The sequence below is a fragment of the Cottoperca gobio genome, chromosome 24, assembly GCF_900634415.1.
Source record: "Cottoperca gobio chromosome 24, fCotGob3.1, whole genome shotgun sequence".
Classification (NCBI taxonomy): Eukaryota; Metazoa; Chordata; class Actinopteri; order Perciformes; family Bovichtidae; genus Cottoperca; species Cottoperca gobio.
The window spans coordinates 20,556,237-20,577,200 of NC_041378.1; the positions used below are offsets into that span (position 1 = coordinate 20,556,237).

The 20,964-nt window shown below is 43.8% G+C and overlaps 1 protein-coding gene across 5 annotated transcripts in view; it reads right to left on the reverse strand.

Annotated features, from left to right (window-relative positions):
* Positions 1–20,964, reverse strand: part of fynb (FYN proto-oncogene, Src family tyrosine kinase b) — a 72,377-nt gene that overhangs the window by 30,013 nt on the left and 21,400 nt on the right. For all 5 annotated transcript variants that reach the window (XM_029425805.1, XM_029425804.1, XM_029425801.1 and 2 more), the window contains one exon: positions 455–711. In XM_029425805.1, the coding sequence (XP_029281665.1) occupies positions 455–701 (247 nt within the window). In that variant the 5' untranslated portion in view covers positions 702–711. The remainder of the gene's footprint in view (positions 1–454; positions 712–20,964) is intronic.

Sequence of the window (20,964 nt, forward strand, 5' to 3'; positions counted from 1 at the left end):
ACTTCTGATCATCAAATCAAATTTCAAATCAAACTTATTTATATAGCTCAATATCACAAATGACACATTTGTCTCAGTGTGCTTTACAGACTACAGGATACGACACCCTCTGTCCTTAGACCCTCGCATCACACAAGGAAAAACTTCCTAAAAGAAACCCCATAATTAAAGGGGGAAATGTTAGAAAGCTCAGGGAGAGACTGAAGAGGGATCACTCTCCCAGGACGGACACACTGTAATAGATGTCGTGTGTACAGGATAAACAACATTGTAAAAATACAACATCCATGTGACAGAAATGATGGTGTGATCGTATTACAAAAAAAAGAATCCAGGATGATGTCAAAAAAGCTTCCTGTTGCCTCGGCGTCAGGCAGGACCAGGGCAATATGCACAGCCACGATTTATGATCATGAATGTTCCTTACTAACTTTGAACATCACATATCTCTTACCGGTCCCACCACGAGTCCTCAGGGTTCCAGTGTGAGAGGAAGTGCTGACCCCTCCGAAGACGGTCATCCCCTGTCCGACTGGGGCGTGGAAGTTGTTGTAGTTGGGGATGGCGGCGACCCCGAAACTGGGGTAGTGCTGCGGTGTGGGGTCTGACCCATAGCGGTAGCCCGCTCCCTGGGAGATGCTGGTTTCTCGCTCGTCTGTGAGTTTGGTTGCTTCCTTATCCTTGCATTGCACACAGCCCATTATCTATAATCTGTAGATGACAGGACAAACAAAAGGCACCTGATAGGTTTAGATGCAACTGGTGGACTCTGAGTGATAAATCATGGACATCTCAAACGCATTACATAACAAATGAAGGAACGTGCAGCTATGATAAAAACCTCAAGAGATTTCAAAAGGTTGAGTTATGGACAATTTTAGATCATAACTCTTAACTGATTGTGACAGTGGAACATGTGATGATGGGCAGGAGAAATAAAAACACAAACAGGCTAAAAGAGCCTGAATGCAGGCAATGAATTAAACTTATATACTACAAGCTGGACTGGTGGATCGATGAGATGAATGCTGTTTGACTGTGCTCTGTTCAAGGTTCTCCCTTCAAACTGCTTTCTCTACAGCTGACATCCTTCCACTGACCCTGGGAGGCAAGGACCTTTTGTTTACAGCCTGATACACAGCATTGTCTCTGGATGACTCACAAACAGTGTGTCCCTTTCTTGGTAACACTGATGTCAGGGAGGCTGGCAGGACAGAAGTTGGGTTGTCAACATCACCCTGTTGATCCTAATGGAGAGGGGGGGGGGCAGAGTGGTGGGGGGACAGAGTGGTGGGGGGACAGAGTGATGTGAGGACAGAGTGATGAGAGGACAGAGTGATGAGAGGACAGAGTGATGTGAGGGACATAGTGATGTGAGGGACATAGTGATGTGAGGACAGAGTGATGTGAGGACAGGACAGAGTGATGTGAGGACAGAGTGATGTGAGGACAGAGTGATGAGAGGACAGAGTGATGTGAGGACAGAGTGATGAGAGGACAGAGTGATGTGAGGACAGGACAGAGTGATGTGAGGACAGAGTGATGTGAGGACAGAGTGATGTGAGGACAGAGTGATGTGAGGACAGAGTGATGAGAGGACAGGACAGAGTGATGTGAGGACAGAGTGATGAGAGGACAGAGTGATGTGAGGACAGGACAGAGTGATGTGAGGACAGAGTGATGTGAGGACAGAGTGATGTGAGGACAGAGTGATGAGAGGACAGGACAGAGTGATGTGAGGACAGAGTGATGAGAGGACAGAGTGATGTGAGGACAGGACAGAGTGATGTGAGGACAGAGTGATGTGAGGACAGAGTGATGAGAGGACAGAGTGATGTGAGGACAGGACAGAGTGATGTGAGGACAGAGTGATGAGAGGACAGAGTGATGTGAGGACAGAGTGATGAGGACAGAGTGATGTAGGAAGGACAGAGTGATGTAGAGGACAGAGTGATGTGAGGACAGAGTGATGAGAGGACAGAGTGATGTGAGGACAGGACAGAGTGATGTGAGGACAGAGTGATGTGAGGACAGAGTGATGAGAGGACAGAGTGATGTGAGGACAGAGTGATGAGAGGACAGAGTGATGTGAGGACAGAGTGATGTGAGGACAGAGTGATGAGAGGACAGAGTGATGAGAGGACAGAGTGATGTGAGGACAGAGTGATGTGAGGACAGAGTGATGAGAGGACAGAGTGATGAGAGGACAGAGTGATGAGAGGACAGAGTGATGAGAGGACAGAGTGATGTGAGGACAGAGTGATGAGAGGACAGAGTGATGTGAGGACAGAGTGATGAGAGGACAGAGTGATGAGAGGACAGTGATGAGAGGACAGAGTGATGAGAGGACAGAGTGATGAGAGGACAGAGTGATGTGAGGACAGAGTGATGAGAGGACAGAGTGATGTGAGGACAGAGTGATGAGAGGACAGAGTGATGTGAGGACAGAGTGATGTGAGGACAGAGTGATGAGAGGACAGAGTGATGTGAGGACAGTGATGAGAGGACAGAGTGATGAGAGGACAGAGTGATGTGAGGACAGAGTGATGAGAGGACAGAGTGATGTGAGGACAGAGTGATGTGAGGACAGAGTGATGAGAGGACAGAGTGATGAGAGGACAGAGTGATGGAGGACAGAGTGATGAGAGGACAGAGTGATGTGAGGACAGAGTGATGTGAGGACAGTGATGTGAGGACAGAGTGATGAGAGGACAGAGTGATGAGAGGACAGAGTGATGAGAGGACAGAGTGATGTGAGGACAGAGTGATGAGAGGACAGAGTGATGTGAGGACAGAGTGATGAGAGGACAGAGTGATGAGAGGACAGTGATGAGAGGACAGAGTGATGAGAGGACAGAGTGATGAGAGGACAGAGTGATGTGAGGACAGAGTGATGAGAGGACAGAGTGATGTGAGGACAGAGTGATGTGAGGACAGAGTGATGAGAGGACAGAGTGATGTGAGGACAGTGATGAGAGGACAGAGTGATGAGAGGACAGAGTGATGAGAGGACAGAGTGATGAGAGGACAGAGTGATGTGAGGACAGAGTGATGAGAGGACAGTGATGAGAGGACAGAGTGATGAGAGGACAGAGTGATGTGAGGACAGTGATGAGAGGACAGAGTGATGTGAGGACAGAGTGATGAGAGGACAGAGTGATGAGAGGACAGAGTGATGAGAGGACAGAGTGATGTGAGGACAGTGATGAGAGGACAGAGTGATGAGAGGACAGAGTGATGAGAGGACAGAGTGATGTGAGGACAGAGTGATGAGAGGACAGAGTGATGAGAGGACAGAGTGATGTGAGGACAGAGTGATGTGAGGACAGAGTGATGAGAGGACATAGTGATGTGAGGACAGAGTGATGAGAGGACAGAGTGATGAGAGGACAGAGTGATGAGAGGACATAGTGATGTGAGGACAGAGTGATGAGAGGACAGAGTGATGAGAGGACAGAGTGATGTGAGGACAGAGTGATGAGAGGACAGAGTGATGTGAGGACAGAGTGATGTGAGGGACAGAGTGATGAGAGGACAGAGTGATGTGAGGACAGAGCGATGTGAGGACAGTGATGAGATGACAGAGTGATGAGAGGACAGAGTGATGAGAGGGACATAGTGATGTGAGGACAGAGTGATGAGAGGACAGAGTGATGAGAGGACAGAACGATGTGAGGACAGAGTGATGAGAGGACAGAGTGATGTGAGGACAGAGTGATGAGAGGACAGAGTGATGAGAGGACAGAGTGATGAGAGGACAGAGTGATGTGAGGACAGAGTGATGTGAGGACAGAGTGATGTGAGGACAGAGTGATGAGAGGACAGAGTGATGTGAGGACAGAGTGATGTGAGGACAGAGTGATGAGAGGACAGAGTGATGAGAGGACAGAGTGATGTGAGGACAGAGTGATGTGAGGACAGAGTGATTGAGGACAGAGTGATGAGAGGACAGAGTGATGTGAGGACAGAGTGATGAGAGGACAGAGTGATGTGAGGACAGAGTGATGAGAGGACAGAGTGATGTGAGGACAGAGTGATGAGAGGACAGAGTGATGTGAGGACAGAGTGATGAGAGGACAGAGTGATGTGAGGACAGAGTGATGAGAGGACAGAGTGATGTGAGGACAGAGTGATGAGAGGACAGAGTGATGAGAGGACAGAGTGATGTGAGGACAGAGTGATGAGAGGACAGAGTGATGAGAGGACAGAGTGATGTGAGGACAGAGTGATGAGAGGACAGAGTGATGAGAGGACAGAGTGATGTGAGGACAGAGTGATGATGAGGACAGAGTGATGTGAGGACAGAGTGATGAGAGGACAGAGTGATGTGAGGACAGAGTGATGAGAGGACAGAGTGATGTGAGGACAGAGTGATGTGAGGACAGAGTGATGTGAGGACAGAGTGATGAGAGGACAGAGTGATGTGAGGACAGAGTGATGAGAGGACAGAGTGATGTGAGGACAGAGTGATGTAGAGGACAGAGTGATGTGAGGACAGAGTGATGAGAGGACAGAGTGATGTGAGGACAGAGTGATGAGAGGACAGAGTGATGTAGAGGACAGAGTGATGAGAGGACAGAGTGATGAGAGGACAGAGTGATGAGAGGACAGAGTGATGAGAGGACAGAGTGATGAGAGGACAGAGTGATGAGAGGACAGAGTGATGAGAGGACAGAGTGATGAGAGGACAGAGTGATGAGAGGACAGAGTGATGAGAGGACAGAGTGATGAGAGGACAGAGTGATGAGAGGACAGAGTGATGAGAGGACAGAGTGATGAGAGGACAGAGTGATGTGAGGACAGAGTGATGAGAGGACAGAGTGATGAGAGGACAGAGTGATGTAGAGGACAGAGTGATGAGAGGACAGAGTGATGTGAGGACAGAGTGATGTGAGGACAGAGTGATGAGAGGACAGAGTGATGTGAGGACAGAGTGATGATGAGGACAGAGTGATGAGAGGACAGAGTGATGTGAGGACAGAGTGGTGTGAGGACAGAGTGATGTGAGGACAGAGTGATGAGAGGACAGAGTGATGAGAGGACAGAGTGATGAGAGGACAGAGTGGTGTGAGGACAGAGTGATGTGAGGACAGAGTGTGTGAGGACAGAGTGATGTGAGGACAGAGTGATGAGAGGACAGAGTGATGTGAGGACAGAGTGATGTGAGGACAGAGTGATGTGAGGACAGAGTGATGAGAGGACAGAGTGGTGTGAGGACAGAGTGGTGTGAGGACAGAGTGATGTGAGGACAGAGTGATGGCAACTGGACACTGGTTCTGACCTGAGAAGTTAGAATTAAGAATCCTCACCTGTCTTCCACATGTCGGCCATTATCAAAGAACTCAGCTCTGTTAGTTTACTGTGCAGTCTAGCTACAAATCCTATTCATATGAAAGTTCTACTGCATTGCACGGTAATCTGCAAATCTTACTACTACTAAAAGATGGAATTCTAAGTTGCAGTTACAGCAACGAACACTGAGTAGAACATCAAGAGACAAAGTGAAAGAAAACCTAGTTCAAAATCTCTCTGACATTTTGAACAAAAATAATAATGAGAGAAATATTCATGGGAGTTCTAGTTTTTCTGTGCCAATCAACCAATCGTTGTTAAACTTTGTAAAAATCCCAAAGGTTGGAGTGGAGCTGATTCATCTGATAATATGGAAAGTAAACAGCAGGAACAAACTTTTCCTGAAGAGCTAATGGAACAGACCGAAGTTTTGCATCTATAATTAGCAAAGTGCTTTCAATGCATACTATTACATTACTTAAAATGATACAGTTATGTTTACAATAACCTGTCAATCAGGCAAACACATTTATTTGAGTCTCAATGTCTCCAACAACCATTCTTAATCAGAAATCCATGTCCCCACTAAGACATATATCAAGAAAAATGTAATTAGCTTTCCAGATCCCAACTAGGACATTTCTTTCTCTTATTTTAAGAAAAAAGTTTGGAATTTTTGAAAAATGTAATACAACTTGTGACTCCAGTGGCAATTATTGTTACTACTATTCAATTAAAAAAGGGGCATTCCACCAATTCTATCTGTCAAAGTCAATTTACTAGTCATAAGTATGACGCAGCCTGTATAACCTTGTATAATGTGTTGTGCTCAGCAGGAGCTTTGTCAAGTCTGACAAATGACTCAAGTGGTTTTGAGATGGACTCGTAATGAAAGTTCGGATATCTCTGCTGCTTTGATTTTGACAATTTAAAAAAGATCCATCTTTTACAAGCTCCCCAACTTAAATTGACACTTCTGGGTTACAATGAACCAGGAATGTATCCATTGTAGATGTTGCAGAGACAAAAGAATGTTTCTTTTGTACACATGTTTGTGGGGAGTAATGTAGATTCAGCTACAAATAATTTCTCAATAATTTAATTTATGACTAAGCTAGGATGGTCTTTCAGCAAAATGAAATACTGAGATTTGAAAAATGACATGAGCCACATCACAGTGATGTGCACTCCAAGAGGAATTAATGCAATCTAATTGTTTCTCTGCAAAACAAGGAAGGAAATAGCAGTGTCTGCATGGTGCATCAGTGCTGACACAACGCGCGGTAAATCCAGGCTCTCCTTGGAAGACAAAGTGCCGGTCTGGCCTTCAGCTCCAGTCTGTCCTCAAATGTGTCACTTGAGAATATATTTCCCTCCCTGCTCTCTTTCTCTCCTCTGCCTTCCCTCTGTCTTCTGGCTCAGTCGCCTCATCTGACTGCAGCGAGAGGCACTTGTAATACACTGAGGACTGAGAACACTAATGGCGGAGGAGTGTGGGCTTCCCCTTCTTAGCAGCAACAACAAACAAGTGGAACCTCACTCTTCTACCGGTTGACAGTGTCTCTGACAAACAATAACCCCTAATTGAACAATGACACAATCTCCAACTTCTGATAATATCAGGGTGATATCTGCTGTGGATATTAATGTGATCACCATGAACACTTTTGTCTGCCTACATCTGTCCATAACCTAATCTAATCTAACATCACCCATCTACCCTTTCTGTTTTAGCCTTTTTCTTTTTTATATTATGACGTCAAGGACTGAGAAAATATAATGGATATTTGTCCTTTTTCTGACATTTTGTATAGACCAAACCATTAACAGAGAAATCAATAAACAGATTATTCCATAATGGAAATAATCCTTATTTACTGCCGGTATTATATCGCTTTTCATAATTGTTGTTTTACACTGTAATTCGACTTGAAGTTGCACCTGCAATGGTAATCAGAAACCTGTGAGAGGGGTTCACATGCCACAGTCTGCTGGTTATTCCAGGTAGCGCATTAAGGTCTCTGAAAACCAGGATATGATGCTAATATGTGGAACATACAGCGGGGAAAAGTATCTAAGTGCAGAACATATTGTCAACTACTGTTTATCTAAGTAAAAACTGGAGTTACTTTAGCACTACTAGTTGTAGCATCTTACCAAATCATGTACATGTTGTTCTTTCCATCCACAATTTCCATATTGATAATTATAATGAGCACTGCAACCATCTACTGCAGGGCCAGCGAGCATGTCTTTGACCTTGTAGTCTTGTTGACATTCAATGCAACTTTTAGTGTCAAGTTTACATTATTCACACAACGATCAAGGGCTCCCACTGTGCAGCAACTGAGAGCCTCTTCTCTGCCGAGCAGGAGCCTCATACTGACTGACACCCTGTGACCGCTCTATTTCAACATACTTACAGGCTGATCTCTCACATGGCACACTGCTGCACACAGAGGCCGAAATGCCCGTCAGAACAATCAGAAGTTGTCACAGGAGTGTGGGTTTTGGAAGGAGAGAAATCTTATTGCATTGTTAGTGTATTTATTTATTAACAAGTCTACGCCAAGGACAAACCTTTCAAACTGAATGTCTTCTGTGTATATTCATTCTGTGTCTTGCTTTTAATGTCAGCATCTTCAAATGCTTTAAATTGCCTGAGATGGGTAACTAAATGTGTACTGCGTTAAATTAGAAGAGATAAGAAAAAGCCTTCCCAAATTTTTGTTTTGCTAAATTCTAAACTGTGCTTCAGCAGTAGTGCAGCGCTGCAACAATAACACATTACATTTATCATTTAGCAGACGCTCTTATCCAGAGAGACTTACAGTGAACTAACTACAGGGACAGTCTCCCTGGAGCAGCTCAGGGGTACAATGGTGACAGCTCTGGTATTGAACTCACAACCTTCAGGTGTTCTGTTTGAAAGCTGAACCACTAGACCAACCCACCCGTGTGTAAGGTGCCTTTTTGGTTTGGACACAGTGCGTGCTGACAGCTGCATCAGCAAAGCATCCCGATCAAGATGAGTGCAATATCCCCCTGTGCTCCTTGTAATCGACTTGTTTTGACCCATGTCAACAACCTGGCATCAAACCTCCGGGCAGAGCAGAATGGCCGGCTCACACGTGAAGCAGCAGTGCAGCAGCACATGCCACAATTCTGTCAGTGGGTACTGTAATCCTGGAACAGGATGCGAGGAAGGCAGGGCACCAGGCAACTACAGCAGCAATGCTACGCTCAGTGCAAGACTGCAGAGCATCTCTAATCGTATACTCTCACAGCAGACGCCAGCACCACTTCCTGACTCTTTACATAAGCCGTGACTGGCAGAGGTAGACATGTATTGATGAGCAGGACGAACAGCTGTTCCAGTGCAGCTGCTAAATAATAATCTATGGAGGAGGGGTGTGTTTCAGAGCTGGATGTAGGTGCTTTTGATTTTTGATTCTGTTTAGGGGCAGATTATATGGGATGACAATGACACAATCAATGCAGCAACACACAGAGTATCTCACATATATGCAATATGTAAAGCCGTGTGGAGGCACTGCTGTCAGCCAGAGTGGATCACACATCAAGGAAGTTACTGTGTTTCTTCTTACCAACTCTAATCAATTAGAACAATGTTTGTAGCAATCAGATTAGTGGATTGATGTCAAATGCAATGGGCTTCAGTCCAAAGACAGCCGTGACAGTCAGAAGCCCCGTCTGTCCGACTCCTTCCTCCACAGTGAGGCCCAGCTGATCGCTCTCTTTGAACTGAAGGTTCTTTCATCTCTTTATTTCCCTCTTCCTTCCCTTCTTTTCACGCAGCCCTCTCTGCTGATTAATTATTCCTCCTTTGCAGAAAAAGCCGCCACCTGCTTGCTGTAGGGGCTGTAGGCTCCCCCAGTCTCTCACTCCTCCTCCCAGAGGGCTGCGGGGAACAGCTCTAGAGGCGACCAAAACTGAGGCTGTTCACTAAAATGAACCGTAGCAAAGAGTGTCTAAAATGCAAACACTTTCATTTAAGGAAACATGAACTATTCTCCTTTTATCAGATTCCATACAGCTTTAAGTATCCTATCATGATTCATGTCAGACCAAGCACCTCCTCCCATGTTTCAGCCACTTTCAACATGAAATCAATGAACCCTTGGGAAAATCCAATTACAGAACAGGACATGGCCAGTAGTGGAGTCAGATCTATTATTAGTTAACACTAAATTCATTAGGTTCTTTAATTGAAACCAAAGACCTGACACATCTGAACATATAAAAGAGTGATTTAAGGAGTGAATGGGATGAAAATGTATTAACTCAACATGAAATAAGGCGGCCTCCACCTGTGCTCCATGTCTAAGAAAAGACAGGGAGATAAAGGAGAGGCCCGTCCACGTGCCACACTGGCTAAATTATTCATGGGGCAGTTGCTAAAGGTATGTTGGAGGCAGCCGTCGAGGGAGACGCTGCATCTACAGTATATCTGATGTGGAGGAGGTGGAGGGCACACTGTTTCAACATCACTTATTAACCCCTCAGGGAGGGCTTCTTCCATCACTTCGGTCAGCAGGGTACTGAACGAAAACCCTCCAGGACGGTGGAACAGGGTGGTCCTTGTTTTTACAGAGATTGGAACATACATGGGGGAGCATATATCCTTGACAAGAACAAATTTAGTATTCTACAACTCTTTACAATATTTAACTGTGCCACTGGAAACCACAGTGTGTAAAGTGTGTGAGCTCAGGAGCCTCCACTATCCACTGACACTGGTATGACAACAGGACGGCACATACTGGGGAAACATACCCAATAACAAAAGTAGTTGTAGTTGGAAGCAAATAAATCACAATTTCAACAACTGCTACAGTGATGGGTCATATAACGCTAAAGGCAGTTAAAGGTTAGCAGTGTTTGTCATCTACAGGATATGGGTCTGGAATACTTCTTGGACGGTTAGTTTAAAGAACAATTGATATGTTTTTGGCCAACTTGTGGGTAAACATCACAAACATGTTTGAGCTTATAAAGTTGATAAGGTTAATGTGTTAGCAAACAGCTTACATAAGCGATATCTTTCACACAGTTGTCATAGTTTCCAACATTATTGCACTTGACATATTCAATTTTGCAGCACAGATAAAAACCCAAAACAAAGTGCTGACTGCCAGATATTTCTGACAGCTGGAATTTAACATTGTATGACCCAATGCAGTCGTGCTTGTGACGGTCCTTTTCCACGAGCTGCTAACATTCCTTTGTCTGCCCTGTGTTCATATCACTGCACATATATCAGTTTAAGTTCTTGTGCAATAATGCATGGTGACATGCATGAATACAAGTGAGCACACTGCTACAAATACAGTAATAATATAATATATAATGACAAATGTGTGGCACTACCTACAGGTGATCTATAATTAGTAATCATGTGAACACAAAACTCCCGGCATCAACGTCTTGTGCTGCTCAGCGAGCAGGGCCACTGATAATGCAACCAAGCCTGCTGTTTCTCACCCTGTTGAAGCACAGACAACACATCATGAAATAATTATTCACTTGACACCTTTCTCGTGCTGTGCACATCAGGTGGAGGAACACTAGAAAGAGAGGCAGACTGAGAGAGAGGGAGGTCTGCATGGAGCAATAATAAGGTAGAAAAAGAGGAGGGCACAGAGCAGTGGAGGAAGAACAGTGGCTGATAGAGGGGAGGAATAGGAGCTTGAGAATGAGACAGAAGTGAAGTGAAGGAGAGGAAGATAAGAAGGGGAGGAGTGAGTGCCCAGGAGAAGAGAGATGGGACAGAAAAAAGGAAAAGATCCTTAAGAATCTAAGGCTAACTGCTTAGCTTCAACAGTAACCTTCTGCTAATTCCAAGCAGTGTCAGGTCCTGCATTGTCCCACTCTGTGTTTGGGGAAGAACTCATCAGTTGGAAAAAGTTTTTTCAACAAACTCAAAATGGAGCTAACAATAATAAGCTAGCTACAGCTGATAATATCTGCCAGCAACATACTTTGTGTCATTTCAGTTGGCAGAATCGACATTTAAAGATGAGAAGCCTGCCTCGTCTGAAATCAGGAACTCATTATTTCCCAAAGTTGCACACATTTTGAGTAGTAAATCTTTATCATTGCAAACTGCATACCTACGATGTGAAATTAGAAGTTTGACAGTTTGCAACAGTAAGGGTGGTGAAGGGTTAGTTATTTGGAATTAAATAATGTTGAGTGTGCCATGAGAACACTGGACTTTATTCTTCATATAATTCCCTAAAACTAGTATGGAATTACAAGGTTTTTGAAAAATGATTTTGAAATGATGGACAATTAAAATAGTGTGTTAGCCAAACCCAGACAGAACACAATGTCAAAATATGAAACTTGTGGTCTTGTTTTCACACTTATTTGTTTGGTTTTAAATAAAGGAATTCTTAGAGAACAATGTTCTGGCTTAGACCTTCTGAGGGCAGCCCTCGTTCAGACAGGCCTGGCTTCGTGCCGCGGGGTCACTGAGGTCACCTGGCACATCACAGAGGAAACGCTGCCGACACAACACCACTGCTGCAGCAGCCAGGTTTACTCCTGCTGCCTGCACCACGCCAGCCTGACCACAATGAGACAAAGTGGCCTCGCTTTTCCAGGGAAGTAGGCTTTGCTGAGCAAAAGGAAAGTGCACACAGCTGACCAGAGACATTTATTAAGCGACAACAGCTCTGTTACAACCTATGGTTACAACAGGAGGGAAATTATTTACAACATTGGGACAATGTCGCTAAAGGAGGAAATGTTCAAATAAGTGCAAAGAAAAGGAGAAATATATGTCTCCCAATTTAGGAAGATTGTTTTTCTGCAAAAACACTGTAAGACCTCAATAAGACATGAGTAGCTGTGAGCGGTCTCTCCAAGGTTAAGTTAAGTTAAGTTTTGGCCTTAAGTAAGAATTCCTGCCACTCAAAGCCAGCTTTCAGTTTATTTCAAAGAGGCTGGGTGGAGTAGAGTCTATAAAGTGAAGGATCTGTGCTAGATTATCTTGTTTTCACAGCCCTTTTTTTTTTTTTACAGCACATTACCCTGCAGGAGGTCTGCCAGAGGATACTCCCACCCCCTTCATTAAAAATCACAGACTCTATCCCGCTTTTATCACTCACAGTGTGAGCTCCTCAGAGTACACAGGTCGCCTCCCTGTGTGGAGGCTATATAGGACCATATATCAGCCTGCAAACAGCCATAAAGCACAAAATGATAGGAGGCATTAATGTAGCTACAGTTCTTACTCCGGTTGGGATTATGAGCTGCGAGCTGTCAAAACTGGAACAAGCTCCTCCTGGAGGTGAGGCCACACTCTCGCCTCCATCTCTTCCTGCTGGCTGGGCGTTGTATCACAACAACACAGGCTTCAAACATTTCTACTCCCATGATCCTCTCTAATCTACCTATCTGCTCACCTCTCTCTAGGAAACTAGCCTCTGTCATCTCTGCTCCTGCCAGTCAAACTCAAGCTGGGCGGGTGCAGCGGTGACACCATTGTGTCAGAGCAGCTCAGTGTCAGCAGCCACAACAACAGTAGCAATACTGGTAGGAGCTAAAGGAGGATGGCTGTGGACACCTAATGACCCTCCGAGTTGGAGATAGAAAAGGCAGACCACAACTCAGCACTACAACTGCTGAGTCAAAGTCCTCGGCCGTCAGCCAGACTACTGCTGCTCTGCTCTCAGAGGGATTAGAGAGCCAACCGTCCTCCTTCTCAGTAAGACTGTAGTGATGGAAGCCCAAAAACTGATGACTTTTTTGATGTTCAATGTTTGAGCCCAAAGGGCAATAAGCAACATTTTAGGAGTATGTTTTAAATATTTGAACATGCATTTTCTTTATTTATTACATTTTAATTAAATAACTATTCTCTTATTTTTGTCCAGGGCTTGACCTGGCAGCCCCCACACTCCTCCCCCCCTGGGCTCTGGATGAATAGACACCAACACAAGATGCAGCCTCTGCTCTCTTTATTGAAATATTCATCTGGTCCTCGGAGGAAACCATCAATTCTCTTTCCATTTCATTCAAGTGGTTTTCTTCCAAGGTAAAAGGCAGGAAACCTCACACTTTAAATGTAGTGTGGTAATGGGGTTTAATCATTCACAGTAAATGCTATGACAGCTGGACAATAACATTTATCTGTCTGTTTTAGTACATACTGTAAGTACATCATATGTGTGATCAGTCTGGCGCACAGTGAAACAATGTGTCACTTCATAAGCACTCTTAAATGGACAGTTGGACATTTTCAGGTACTTATTTGTCCTCACAAGACATTTTCACACAGATTTGTGATAATAGTAAAGAGAGGCTGTTTCTTTTTGAAACATACATCATCTAATGAGGTTACCAACGTCTACGTTACTAAAAAGGTAATATAAAGGAAATACTGTTCTGTAATGAACATACTAATACTAGACTCATAAAAAGGTACAATATTGGGAATACTTTGAGTTCAAATCAGACATTATCATATTAGTATTCTCTCTTACTCACTAACACTAAAGCCCTATCCAGGTGTTAAACCCTTCATATTGGTTCAGTGTAACAGATCTGGGTCGTCAGTCACGGTGGCAGAGCCTGCAAAGTGTGATCCTCAGAACACACACTGAAAATGCACCACAAAATTAGACCCATAAATGGCCACATTGTTTTTAGTTTTTAGACAGTATGATGTAAAAACGTCATGGCAACAGTTTCTAAGCACCACAATACAACTTTACTAATCAAATGTGTAATTGTGGCCAAAATTAATTTGAATCATAAGTCAAAGTGTTAGCTGTCACTGCAGTTTGAACCCTTTGAATTAAAAATAGTGTTGGATTGTGATTATCCAAACACCCAACTGGTAAAGAAACGGTGTATAGTTTAAAACATTTTTAAAGAAAGTCAGTGATGTTTGATGAAGTTCTCTGGCAATTATTCAGTTGGGTCCACAGTTGGAAGTGCAGGTGACATCCATAGAATATGAAAAATACACATAAATATTATGTTACCTGTCCCAAGGGATTTGTTGCTCACTTTACAATTACTTATTTATTTGCTTCAGAAAAGTATAAGGTTTTGGATCAAAATGTATTTGCTCTTCTGCAGGTACAGACTAATTGATTCCCATGTGAATGAAGAAATGACAGTGTGAGTTTCCTGTTCTGTGAGCCAGAGAAAGGGAAAGTCCTGCACTGAAGAGCAGCTTGCAGATCAACACGAAGCATCCCTTTCTACTTATTATGATGAGTGAAATATGCAGGACAGCCCAACTGTCAAAACAACATTTCTGAGTCTGCTGCGACTCTGATAGGACGCTCCACAGGAAACAGGAGGAATTAAAGCATTGTTACCTCATCATAGACAGAGTGCTGTCAGGGTCACACACTGCATTCAAATGCCATGTTATTAAAAAAGACAATGATGAGCGTGTTTATGCACATCATTTCACTTTTTACTGGGGACATAGGCCACAGGTTTACAGTTACAATGCTAAGGAAATGCTATTAAACAAAAAGCAAAGTAAAGGTCAAAAGTGACAAACAACAAAAGCTGTACCAACTGTGCATTTCTGCCTCTTCCTGCAAATGTGCAGATGTGAAGAAGGTGCAACACTTTGCTGAACCCTCCTGGCAGAGAGCCCAGAGCTATCTCAGTGTCATCATTATATAACTTCCAGGATGTGGGTTAAAGGCTCAAATACACATTAAAGGGTGTTACTTTCCATTCACCAATAATATGGCGAAGCCCCAAAATGCTAAGTCAACCAGTCATTCTTTAATTAGGCTGAGGAGACGTCTGCGTCCTGCTATAACTCGTTGCGCTTCATCTACACAGTTTTACTTCAACGAGTGGGCACTCGTCTGATACATTTTGTATAAGTAAGTGATACTCTATCAATAGGTTAGACATGCGTATCTGTATATGTTCACTTTTCCGATCCGATGAAAAGTTGGACGTATTTGGACTCTGACAAATGTTCATATACACCAGCATACGTTTCTGCCATACGGATATGTGACAGGGCCTTTAGACAGGTTTTTCTAAGAGTAACACCAGGCGTTGACAAGCTGTGCATTTGGAGATATTATAATATTTATTGATAAAAAGGCCATAAATAACTATTGGCCTTTACTATAAATAACTATTATATACCCAATATTCTCTGTTTGTAACATTTGTAAAATAAAACCAGGTTCTCACATGTCTAAATGTTCAGCAGTTCATTATCTACACGATACAAGAGTCACCGTTAGACTGGGCTGCAGCTGGCTAAGTTTGTAAACAAAAGAAGAGGGCTGGCACTTCCTTATCAAGTTGACACTCATTGGCTCTTGATGGCTCAAAAGGTCAGAGTTCGGCATCCCACTAGCAAATATCAAAATAGCTCTACTAGCTTGCTACATGCCGTGATTACCGAGTATCATCGCGAAAAATAAACACATTGTACAGCTGATTTCAAAGACTGTTGAAGACAAGGCTTTTATCAATGTGACGATGTTCAATATGAATATATTTTTTTTACTGCAAACGTGTTATTGGACCTTTGGCAATGACACAGGAGTGTTTTTTATTATTATTACTGATTACAGGACAATGATGAGACTTCATAGGTGAGTTGGCTCAAAGTTATGGGTCCTAAATCCTCCACTGTGGGCCCGGTTCACTTCCTCCACCCAGTCTGTTGCTCCACAAGCCTTTTCTGTTGATGCTTTTTACACAGTTTGCATAGAAAGTTGTTTAGTCTGCTCTGTGCAGCGACAGTTTTGCTGGGTTAGTGACCTGGAGACGGGGACTGGTCAGTTCTCCCAGCCGGTCATTTTTTCTAATTCACCCACGCTGCCGATGCCGTGCTAAAATCTTTTACAATATTAGTTAAAATATCTGCTTCCTTCTGGCTTCCAATGACAACATTCGCATAAGTTGTGCTCAACCCGGTCAAAAACTTTTTCCTGATCTAGAGAAATCAGACCAGTATTAATGCCCAATGAGCTGGCGACCTCTCAAACATCCCGAATTAGGTAGACATCGTCTACCATGGACCTGCCGAGCACTCAGTGGCTCTGGTCCCGGTAGATGACTTGCTCCATAGCTCTCCCCAGCCTGGTGGTCAAGGCCTTGGACAGAAGCTTGTAATCCACAAACAGCAAAGACACAGGGCACCAGTTACCGATGTCCTGCAGGTTTCCCTTCTTAGGCAGAAGTGTTATTACTGCGCTGAGGCAGGACATCGGCATGGAACCAGAGGCTAGGCTTTCAAAAAAACCCTAAAATGTCCCAGAAGGCTTTAAAAAACTTGACTGTAAGGCCGTCGATGCCAGGAGCTTGGTACCCCTGCATGGCCTGTAAAGAGACCTGCAGCTCCCGCAGGGTCAACGGCTCCTTGAGCTGTGAGTTGGTCTCCTCATACTCACTGGAGTAGAGGGAGGAATAAAAACTTACGGCTCGCCTTCTGATTTGGCTTGGTTCCGTTATTTCTTGCCCTGTGTCTGAGAGAATTGAGTTGGTTACTCTCTTCTGTCTGTTCTTTTTCTCCAGACCGAAGAAAAAGCTAGAGGGAGCATCCATCTCGGAGGCGTTTTGAAACTGGGACCGGACCAGTGAACCCTGTACTTTAACGTCTAGCAGGTTGGCTAAAGCCATTTTCTAAACTTTTAGGATTTCAATATATCCTCGATCTCCTGTGGAATCACTGATTTTTTTTAGTTCCACTACATTACCCTCCAGGTCTTTCATAGATCTGGTGATGTCTTGTGTGACATTGAGGGTGTGCTGTTGACAAAGCATTTTTACTTCAGTCTTAACATGGTCCACCACTGCCTAAGACTACAAAAATCACTCTTCCGTGTCTAAAAACACTCCAGAAATACACAAGGACCTGTCTAAAATTTGTATCAAAAGTTATAACTGAGTTAAAATGCCAATATGCACTTTTTGGCTGAACGTTTCTAATAAAAACATTACATAAAAGAAAGGAATGAGCTGTAAAACCAGCCAGGATAATGCTGCACATTTAAAAAATATTAAAATGATGTTTAAAACAATAAATACGGTCTAAATCCTATTCTCTCTTACGTGGGACCGAGTGTACTGTCTAGCATCTGCGTGCATTCTCCGCCACACATCCACCAGACCATGGAGTGGACCAGCTGCCTCAGAGCATTCTGGGACGCTGGATGGACTCTGCGTGGTTGCGATCTAAAGATTTATTTTCTGTACAGTTAAAATCCCCTCCCAATAATAAAAAATCCTCCGAGGCACAGCCATTTAAAACATCATTAACTTTCTGTATAAACAGCTTCCTCCCTGCACCGATCGTTGGAGCGTACACATTTATAAAAACAGCTGTAAAAAGGTCAAACCTTGCTTTGACTAAAAGCAACCTCCCCTCGATGAAATGCTCGACCTCCAGTGAGACTGGAGTAAAAGACTTGAAGAAGAAGCCCACCCCTCCACTGAGAGAAGTGTTGTGGCTTAAAATGACTTCCCCTTCCCACCCTCTCCTCCAGTCTATCTCATTAAAACTGTCGCTGTGCGTTTCTTGTAAAAAAAAGTATATCAACATGTTTCATTTTAGCAGTTTCATATATGTGTGCTCTTCTTTTTAAGACTCTGGCTCCATTCACATTTAAAACATCCACTCTGAAAGTATCCATCACTACTGAGATGTTAAAAGCAAAAAAACAGACACATATATTCATTAAAACACACATCATCAATGTTTATTTGTTTTTTTAACTTTTAACACAAGTTTCTTTAATCTAAAAACCTCCTGACTCCTCTCTTCACTCATATGTATATATGTGGCTGAGGTATTGAAAACTGTTAAATCTGGAAAGTAATCCTCTACTTTTACACCATGTTGGTTTGTTGTTTGTATGAGGAAAACTTGTAACATTTCAGCAGTATACATTTTTATTTAATTTTAAATTAAAAGCAGGGATATCACTGCTGTCCGACACACATGCTTCCTCACTACGATTCTCGTCGGTCTGTCCCTGCCTTCTCACAGTCTGTCCCTCTTCCCCAATTCTTCTGCCATTTTTACCTGCACCTCTCCTGTCTCCTCTACCTTCTCTCCTCCCAAACCACCTGTCTCCTCTACCTTCTCTCCTCCCAAACCACCTGCCTCCTCTACCTTCTCTCCTCCCAAACCACCTGCCTCCTCTACCTTCTCTCTTCCCAAACCATCTGCCTCCTCTACCTTCTCTCCTCCCAAACCACCTGCCTCCTTTACCTGCTCTCTTCCCAAACCACCTGTCTCCTCTACTTGCATCTTTTCCCCCTCATTTATTTTTTCCGATCTCATTTTCTCCTACTTCACCTAGAATATCTTGGTCATCATTTTTTTCCCCATTATTTTTTTCCACACCAATTAAATAAACACCACACACCTCGTGCGCCAGGTCGGACACAGCTGGAGCGGGCGGCCGGTGGAGTTCCCCCGCCAGAGCCATGGCTACCCTCGGCGGAGAGCCCTCCACCGCAGCAGCCACCGCCCCTCCAGGACCAGATGGAGCTGGGTCCCTGCGCCTCGGACAGGCTCTTGCGGTGAGTCCCTCCTCCCCGCAACCAAAACATTTCATACCCTATGAGGTGGCAAAAATCACGTAGTCGTAATCATCCTCTTTAACATGGAAGCAGAGGTTGAGCCCCACATCCGTATCATATATAACTGTCTACGGTGAGACACTACATGTTTCAATAACTGAGACTTACATCCAGACAGGGAACTAAGTTAAATTAACACCCATTATTAACAAAATTATCAAAAAAGAAGAATCGAAAAGCACACTCTCAGCGTCTCACTCACACACAAACTCCCAGCATGCACTGAGAGAGAGAGAGAGAGAGATGTCACAACTCTCGATTTGCATTTCCTGTTTTATTTTGAAATGCTCACTCCCCTTGTGTCATGTCTTGTTTTACTTCCTGTCCTTGTGTTGTTCCCTGTCTCTGTGATTGTTAATTTGTTTCTGCTGTGTCCATTCACCCTGCCCTTGTGTTTTTGCATTTTTCCCCCAGATGTGTCTTTTTTTTAATTTAGTGTCTGTGTGTATATATCCCTGTCTGTCCCAGTGTATCTTGTCAGATCGTTATTTGTGCTTCACTCATGGTTCCTTGTGCTTCCCCATGCTATGTCGTGTCTTGCATGGTTTGTGTTCAGTTTTTCTTGTTGCCTGGATTTTTGGACTTGTAAGCTTTGTTAAATAAAGCTCTCTTTTTGTTGACATCGTCTTGCGTTCTGCATTTGGGTCCTCAACTTTACAGAGTCTTAACAAGAGATACATGGGCATGACAAGCAACAAAGGTCTACAGCTGGAATGGAGAATGGAGAATTGTGATGGGAGCTAAGCTAACCCAGCTAGGACATAAGGCTATTTCACTACCCAGCCTGCTCCTGGTGGATGTCTGCTGGCAGAAAGATACTGTGCCCATATCTTTACAGAGATCTGACTCCATCATCCTGAATCAAGCTGCTGCACTTGACGGGCGGACCAGGACAGAGCGCAGGACTCCGGTGAGACGAAAGGAGGTGGACTGTGTTTACGTTAAGGATGCTTGGTGCTCAAAGTTAATGGACAATGTTTCCCTAATGTTGAATTTTTAATGTTAACATGCCAGCCATATTATCTGCACAGAGGATTCACCATTGTTTGTGTTTGTTTACATTCCTCCTGATTTTAATTCAAACAACTGGTAAAATTTTCTAAAGCAAAAAAATGTAATCTCTTTCAAAAAAGTGTTAAATAAATTAAAATGATGCTAAAACTAAACTGAAAAGCTAGGATATTTCACACTAATGATGACCTGATGTCTGTTGATAAAAAGAAAGAAATCAGCTTCTTAATCACTAAATAAACACCTGGAGAGTAGTAATATTGAAAATTAAAGTATATGAAGGACAGCTGATGAGCCTAAGAGGGTGATATTACAGAAGATTTACCTCAAAGCAGACCGTTCGCCCATCATCGACCCAACGCAGCCCCGTTGCTAGGTGACCACATTCCTGAGCAAAGTGAGCACTATGGGTCTTGGCTCTGCTGGCAGTAGCCATGACGATCCAAGATTCTGTGAGTGATGGAGGATGCACAGGCAGTGCAACATCACTCCACCTTTGACAGCACTGCTTCTAATACTGTATATCTCTGTCTCTGGGAGTGTGTCTGTGACTGGCTGACTTCAGGCATTAGGATGTGCTGTGCCTCTGAGGAGACAGGGTAAATCAGCTGGTTCAGTACAGCACGTTCATGCACACAGAGCTGCAGCGTCTAGACAGCCCCAGACCCAGAAACACCCCCACTGCTCAGCACCTCCACCCCCATTGCTCAGCACCGTCCAAGAGGATTGTGTTTCCGGCTGGATATATATAACATATATATACATATATATATACCATATAATTGTATATATATATATACATATATATAGACAGAGTAGATACTAGATAGAACAAAGAGGAGGTAATGTAAAAGAGAGAGGTAGAGAGAGAGAGAGCAGAAGAGAGAGAGAGAGAGAGAGGAGAGAGAGACAGAGAGAGGGAGAGAGAGAGAAGAGAGCGAGAGACAGAGAGAGACAGAGGAGAGAGAGAGAGAGACAATGAGAGAGAGAGACAGAGAAGAGAGAGAGAGAGAGAGAGAGAGAAGAGAGAGAGATGGAGAGAGG